At 35.5% G+C, this 8133-nt stretch overlaps 1 protein-coding gene across 11 annotated transcripts in view; it reads left to right on the top strand.

The window, feature by feature from the left end:
* Positions 1-210: 210 nt before the first annotated feature.
* LOC138710100 (clathrin light chain-like) overlaps positions 211-8133 on the top strand; it is a 30258-nt gene continuing 22335 nt past the window's right edge. For 6 of the 11 annotated variants that reach the window (XM_069840732.1, XM_069840730.1, XM_069840729.1 and 3 more), the window contains exons 1-3: positions 211-345; positions 436-573; positions 3594-3743. In XM_069840732.1, coding sequence (XP_069696833.1) covers positions 438-573; positions 3594-3743 — 286 coding nt within the window. In that variant the 5' untranslated portion in view covers positions 211-345; positions 436-437. Of the gene's footprint in view, positions 346-418; positions 574-3593; positions 3744-8133 lie in introns of those variants that run through there. The other 5 variants (XM_069840733.1, XM_069840731.1, XM_069840727.1 and 2 more) reach the window with 2 other exon arrangements.

The raw sequence follows: 8133 nt of genomic DNA, 5'->3' as shown, positions 1-8133 counted from the left end.
GAAACCACTGATACTGTCAATTATGAGAATAATTTATACTTAATCTACATCAATATTTTTCCAAATATTATTTTATCCGTCTAAAATCATAGGTCAAATATCTTTGAACATTGGTGCACACCACAATGCTCCTCTCGTGACGTCATACACAAGGGAAGACGCGTTCTGAGCACGCCTCATCACTGGTTGGTCCGTTCGTGGTCTGTCCATAGTTATTTGTAATCCTGGCATGACCAATGTTATTTCCGATTCCGTTGCTTTTACAGTGTCATAAGCACGGTGAGCGCTAAGCGGTATTCAACTTCCGTCAGTTTGTCAATCGAGGCACTTGGATCGTCTAAGAAAGTAAGTTGTCAAATATGTGAAGTAGTTTGACACAATTATGATCATTGTGTTATTTGAAGTATTACAGACATAGATATTATCGTCTTTCAGGAATGGATGGGTTTGGTGATAATTTTGAGCAGCCAGAAGTTGACCCAGCAGCAGAATTTTTAGCTCGTGAGCAGGATCAACTTGCTGGCTTGGAGGATGAATTGAACCCGGTTGCTACTGCACCTCCACCAACTGAAGGTAGTTTTAATTATAATACGGCAAATTCCTAGTTTAGTTTGGATAATTATTATAGGCTACATGTTACGAAAGAATATTTCCGGTATATCATATTTTCGTAACATTGAGATACGTATGGCATTATCTCTATTCGCAAAAATATGCTGAAATTAATCCTAATTTGAGGTTCATGTACACCAATGATTAAGGTGATTAGCAAGGGCCCGTCGGACTTTTACAAGATATGTGGCAAGGTTAATGGGTTATTTGAGGGAATGTCAAAGTCAGGGGCGTATTTTGCGGACTATCGGGGCTACCGGCGGTAGCCCAAGGAAATTACAAAAGAAAATGTTTATAATATAACATAATGTAATAATTTTGTATTATTAGTTTTACCACAGTAATTAAAATTAAAGTAATTGTTTGATATATTTTGTGTAATAATAGGGTCAGCGGTAGCCCAAACCCTTTAACCAGTATACGCCACTGGTCAAAGTGACATGAGGCAGAGGATCTTAAACCATTAGTCATCTTTTCACATGTTCCTCGTCCTCACGTCATTAGACATCCCCCTCAATTAACCCACTGACCTTGTCACATACTTTGTAAAAGACCGGCAGTCCATTGCTAATTACCAAGATTAATCAACAGAAAGGTGTGGGTACAACATGAGCCTTGAACTTGAAAACAAAAATGTTAACTTAAAAATGGTACTTCGTTGATAAATCGTACTGACTGATAATAACACTGGCGCACATTATAAAATTAGCCTACCGTGAATTATTTGCAGTTTGTCAATTGTTCAACACAGGCCTACGGTAGATTTGAGAACTTTCTTTACAAAGAATGTCTTTATAATTGGTTTGAAGTCATTGTTCTTCAGGATGTCGGACATGCCAACTCTGCTACAAATCGTAATTTTTCTCCTTCTACCCAATTAGCAGGAGATTTGAATGTTGAGGTGGGTGATTGGAAAATTAGCGTTAAATTCTGGACTGTGCATAAATTAGCTTGGAGCCCCCGGGCAACCAAGAATGCAGTAATGTTGAGAAAACCAGAATTTATTCTCCTAAATTTTCGTTGTATGTATTCAAAATTTTACTTTGGGAATACTTTGTTGGATAAGATTTAAGATTTTCATGATGGCAGTGTGTATAAAAATAAATTTTTGTCAATATTCCGGAATCGCTGTACTTAAGGTTTTATTCCCAGGTCCTATTGCTAGAAACCAAAAAGGTTCGCCTACTCTTTTGGGTCTATTGAATCTTTCAAGTCCTGTGTGACATTTACTATGAGGTTGGAACCTGTAATATTGCAGAAATTAAATTTACATACATAATTGTAAACTCAGGTATTTCATCATGTTGAACTTTAATGTGCTTATTATTTTCAGGAATTCACTAGTTACCCTAATCTGTTTTTGTTAATAATTATCCTTCTTGTTTTCAAAATGACTAAAATAGATACAGTAAAACCCCAATAAGCTGCTGTTCAAGGGACCGCGTGTAAACCAAGTAATAACTGGTATCTCGTATTAGGCGGGTATACTAATTTTGACTTACATACAGTATCTATAAGCATTTTTCTTCATTGAGATACATGATTCATGAAAGGTAATACAGTATTACTCCATTACTTATGTAATTACTGTACTATTATGTCAAAGACATTTACAATATGTACTGTACTTACCGGTAATTCTTTTGAAAAAAGTAATTTATAGTTTTTTGCCGTGTGCGTGTTCTGCCAGTCCTCATGTTCACCACACTTCACTCTCCTGCACTTAATCCTTCTGACGTCGCAGCTGCAGTGATTGAGTCGCGATTTTTTTATTATCGTCATTAATGTCGATGATGGGATTCCTAATGAATCAGACAGTTGTTTCTGATTAAGAGTACTCTTTTCATAGTACTTTCGCAAGATTTCCAAAGCATGTTTTGTTTAACACTCATTGTAATGACACTCACAGACACTTCAATACACTAAGGACAACAAACTGACCGGCAAAAACTTCCAGAATTTTATTACGGCCGACTGAGGAACGCTGTTTGAGAGAGAGGGTTAGGAAAAGGGTGGGGTATTGCAATTGTATGTAAACTTTAAACGTGCAGGTAAAGAGTTGAATAAGAGAGCGTAACAAGAGAGTGGGGTATTGTACAGCATGAAGGATCAAATGTGCAGTAAAGGGTCGAATACTTTTCAGGTTAATGGCACCAGTGAGTTCAATGGCCAAAATGTTTCATTGCTGTTACAGTACATTGCTGAAAATTACATCGAAAATATTCCACAAAAATAGCGTATTATGCGGGACTGGACTGCAACAAACGGGTATTTTTTATAAAGGCATTATGTATGAAAAATGTGCAGGGACCGGACAAAAAAAAGCGTATTACACGGGGATAACGTAATAAGCGGGCGCGTCTTATCGAGGTTTTACTGTAGTTGAAGCAGGACTGTTACATGGACTAAAGAAACAAAAAAACAAGAACTCTGTTATATCAGTAAAAAACGTAAAATCATACATGTGTGCGGAAGGGAATGTTGGTGTATGCTGCTGATATTTCGTACATTATGTGTGTATGTACCCAGTGCTTTTTTCTGGAGGAAAAGGTGGTAAAACTCTATGTAGAATAGCCTATATTATAGCAGAGGGTAGATGATTACTGTTCAGACATGGGAATTTTGTTGTTTTTAACTCCTTTTCATTCAATTTTAAGACTTTTCAAGGCCTAAGCGGAATTAAAAGAAAAATTTTGTTAAAAATATTAACATGCTTCTTAGTTCCATGATGAAAAATACAGCAAAAAAAGTGCTGGACCAGAAAAAAAAAGCACTGTGTATACCTATATTCAGTTGTTTTGATCTGATTATGTATTGCGTGTTTTCTACTGATTAATATTTTAAATAATTGCTGTCCATCAGATGGTCTTGTCACTGTCTTCATTGTAGCTTTCACTTTTTTATGTCGGAGTGAGAATGGTTGTTGTCTAGTTGTATGTGATGGCATGTTGTACTTACTTGCTCGTTGTGTGTGATGCAAGATGGCAAAGCAGTGATTTCTGCTCTGCCTGTAGATGGCTCATTCATTCCACAAGGATCGGCCCTTCCGCAAGTAGATCATACTGGCAGCTTTGAGATGATTGATAACTTTGGCCAGCAAGATGGGTTCGAATCTGTGGGAATAGGTTCTGGTAAGTGCAACTACCGTCTTCTTTCTTTGTTCTACTTTTCTGGAAATGTGAATTAATAGCACTTGTATTGAAAGTAATTTTATTGTTATTGATACTGTGTTTTAAGGTAGTAAACAGTCTGTGTGCACAAAGTATTAAGTTTTCACTCTTGCTCTCTTCATGTTTTTTGTGTCATCAACCAACACGAAGCGATGTAACATGAGATATCTTGATGTTTATCCCAACAGATCTAATTTTTAATATTATTTCCAATATTGGCTGTGGAAAGTGGTAAGATATGTCAGTGAAAATGTAAAATATTTATTTTGGGATTCAATGTCCCTTCCTCTAAAAAAATACCAAAATGAAATTTGGGTAAGGAATGACAACAGAGAATGAGAAATGCGAAAGGATTGGAAGTTTTTCATTCTTGGGATTATAAACTAAGTTTCGATATTCTGGGAGAATTGAGGGTAATTGCCTAGTACCCGGTACTCATTACATAGGTCGTTTTTTTGTTTACACAGTGGTTCCTTTCTGAAAAGAAAAACTATAAAAATATATTCTTTTGTCGGAAGTGAACTACAACCTAAACTAACCTAACTTAAGAACACATTATTATAGATGACGATAAAAATATTTTGTTTTGTCGGAAATGAACTACAACCTAAACTAACCTAACCTTACTTAAGAACACATTATTATAGATGACGATAAAAATATTTTCTTTTGTCGGAAATGAACTACAACCTAAACTAACCTAACCTAAGAACACATTATTATAGATGACGATAAAAATATTTTCTTTTGTCGGAAATGAACTACAACCTAACCTAACCTAACCTAAGAACACATTATTATAGATGACGATAAAAATATTTTCTTTTGTCGGAAATGAACTACAACCTAAACTAACCTAACCTTACCTGAGAACACATTGTTATAGATGACGATAAAAATATTTTCTTTTGTCGGAAATGAACTACAACCTAAACTAACCTAACCTAAGAACACATTATTATAGATGACGATAAAAATATTTTCTTTTGTCGGAAATGAACTACAACCTAACCTAACCTAACCTAAGAACACATTATTATAGATGACGATAAAAATATTTTCTTTTGTCGGAAATGAACTACAACCTAAACTAACCTAACCTTACCTGAGAACACATTGTTATAGATGACGATAAAAATATTTTCTTTTGTCGGAAATGAACTACAACCTAAACTAACCTAACCTTACCTGAGAACACATTGTTATAGATGACGATAAAAATATTTTCTTTTGTCGGAAATGAACTACAACCTAAACTAACCTAACCTTACCTGAGAACACATTATTATAGATGACGATAAAAATATTTTCTTTTGTCGGAAATGAACTACAACCTAAACTAACCTAACCTAACCTAAGAACACATTATTGTAGATAACGATAAAAATATTTTCTTTTGTCGGAAATGAACTACAATCTAAACTAACCTAACCTAACCTAAGCTAAGAACACATTCAAAAATATATTACAAACTGACTAGAATCACATCTAGTAACAAACTATTAAAATTCTTTTCAGAAAGGAGCCACTGTGTAAACATAAAAAGGACCTATGTAACGAGTACCGGGTACTAGGAAACTACCGAATTGAGAAAGCAATCAGTTGTACTCGTAGAATTTATTTAAAAATACAAAGATGTAGGGAGCTGGAGAATGATGTTTTACCACACACACTAATAGTAAAGCACAAGCTGAGAATAATGACGATAGGAAGTTCTAAACCTGAGTATCACTGACCTGAATTGCTGCACTTTTCCCCATAGGCAAGTGAGAGAATAGTATTGCAGAAGTGTGGTTGTTTCTTCCCATTCGAGCCATTGTATTAGTCACTGCTAGATGGTTGACTCTTGTATAAAATTTGGAAGATAATAAAAAGCTTAAGTAATGAAATAAATTGTTTCCTGTATCTAACCAGCAGTTTAGAAAAATATTTTTATTTTTCAGTGAATGTTCTTGATGATGACTTAGTATGTGACCAATATGTTCGCCAGTTTTTGTTTAAAATATATTAACCTGAAACAATTCACCAAATGAAATGCACCCATAACAGAAATAAATTATTAAATGTATTAGCCACAAACCATGTTCCACAACAACTTATAGCAAACATATATAATATCTATAAAACAAATCTACTGTAATTGCAGTAAGGTGTGACAAATTATCACATTGGACAGAAATTCATACAGGAGTAAGGCAAGGCTGCGGCCTTTCATCGTTGCTATTTATTATATATATATATGAATCAAATAATTAGAGACTGGAAACAATTGCCTCATGGATATATACAACTCAACAGACATTTACAACTAGATTCATTACTTTTTGCAGACGATTTAGTTCTGGTGGCATCCTCAGAAGATGAATTACGATGTTCAATTTTTAATTTTAACAAAATTGGAATTAAATATGATATGAAAATCAATAAAGAAAACTAAAATTATGGCCTTCTGCGGAAAATACCCTGTGCCTAGCAAAATATGTTTAGATTCAAAAATATTAGAAAGGATAAATTCTTTTACATATCTTGGATACACATTATCTTTTTTTGATGAAGTAGACATTTCACAGAAAATTTCTAAATACACCAAAACAATTGGAATAATTAACAACATTATGAAACCTTCCCTAGTACAAAGGCATACTCGAATTCGCCTTTACTAGACCTTGGCGAGGCATGGACATTGGGGAAGAAAGACGAAAGCAGAATAACGGCCAATGAAATGAAATTTATGAGATATACAGCGGGATATACGAAATGGGATCACAAATGCAATGAAGATGTAATGGAAGAATTGCAACTAGAACCTGTAATTAATCATGTAAAACATTATCAGAACAACTGGATAAATCATCTGCATCGCATGCATAGAGATAGAATCCCAAAAGTCATGCTCCACTATCGTCCAAACGGGAAGAGATCTCTCGGTCGTCCAAAGAAGCGCTGGATTTAAAATTCAACTGTGAGATCGTAACAGGCCATTTGGCATAATACTTGAAGGGAAGAAGAAGAAGAAATGCACCCATTTCATTTATCCCCATTGAAGATGGATAATGTAAAGCAGCAGTTGTCAGCACAGAGCACGTTCGGGCTAGCGTCTCTTACCCGCGGATAAGAGACTGCACTATGGTGCACCGTAGCTGCTGGCTCTATCCCTTTCTGCCTGCTGCACAGTGGTGCATTTGATGTTGCTCCGGATACCCTTTACCCATTTCAGCGAGTGCTGACGACCACTGGTGTAAAGGATGTGGACTCTTATCTCAGTAACACGTCTAAATTAGGAATTTCAACCCAATTAGTGCCTTGTAATGTAAATATAAATTACAACAGCTGCAGTAGTAGTGAGAACTTCTCCTCTCAATTCAATCCATTGAAGTATCAGAACTCACTGTCTCTTTGTGAAACATTGCACAGGCTACATACAAAAATTCTTGGTTTTCACTTCTTGTCACTAGTTTTTAAGGCATGAATTTATTGATATTGTGCTAGACACCACCAAGTACGATCAATTATAGCCACTGCCCTTAAAGATGCTGATTACAACACCTTTGAAGAAGTACATGGTCTCTCCATCACTGGCAGTACACAGTACATAGATATAATAGCTTTCAAGGAATCTACAAGATCTGGATTCATAATTGATCCCACTGTGCGTTTCGAAACGAATGAGGAACAGCCAGCAGAAGTGGATAAGGAAAAAAGAATATCTACAATCCTACCATTCCATATTACCTCCAAAAGTACCAGCTAAAAGAGCTTGAAGTAATCGGACTTCTGGTTGGAGGAAGAGGTACCGCTACTCTCTTCATGAAAGATGTGTTTAAGAGGCTTGGAATACCTACATCTATTATTCCGGTTGTAACCTTAGCTGCATTGAAAGGATCAATTGCTGTCCTGAAGCATCACCTATATTCGAAATGAAACCAAGTTCATTAGCATTCTTTACTTTTTTGTAACACTTGCCTCTCTAAAACTAGGTATATTTCCACTAATCACAAAATGTATTTGCAGCTATGTACTTGTAGGAGTTTCATTGTCAAAACAAAATTAATGGTTCACTGAACTTGTAAACATTTATATGGTTAAGTACCCTTTGTCCCTTGTGGCAGCTCACGAATACTGAGAAGATTTCTAAATTTCTCTATTACATTTTCTCAGACTGTTTCTCCAGGAAAGTATTGTACAGTTTGTTCAGCAGGAACACGTGCATCAGACATGCACATTGTTTTACTGAATAGTAGAATAGCAAGCACACAGTTATACTTTTATTTTGGAATGGGTGCTAACCTGGTTATTGTTATCAGGAGTTGTTCAAAGTGATGTCTGTCTGCATTGATAGACTTCGGACATT

This window comes from Periplaneta americana, chromosome 12 (assembly GCF_040183065.1).
Source record: "Periplaneta americana isolate PAMFEO1 chromosome 12, P.americana_PAMFEO1_priV1, whole genome shotgun sequence".
Classification (NCBI taxonomy): Eukaryota; Metazoa; Arthropoda; class Insecta; order Blattodea; family Blattidae; genus Periplaneta; species Periplaneta americana.
Note: the sequence above shows the minus strand (reverse complement) of the source record. Positions and strands in the feature narration are given on the sequence as shown.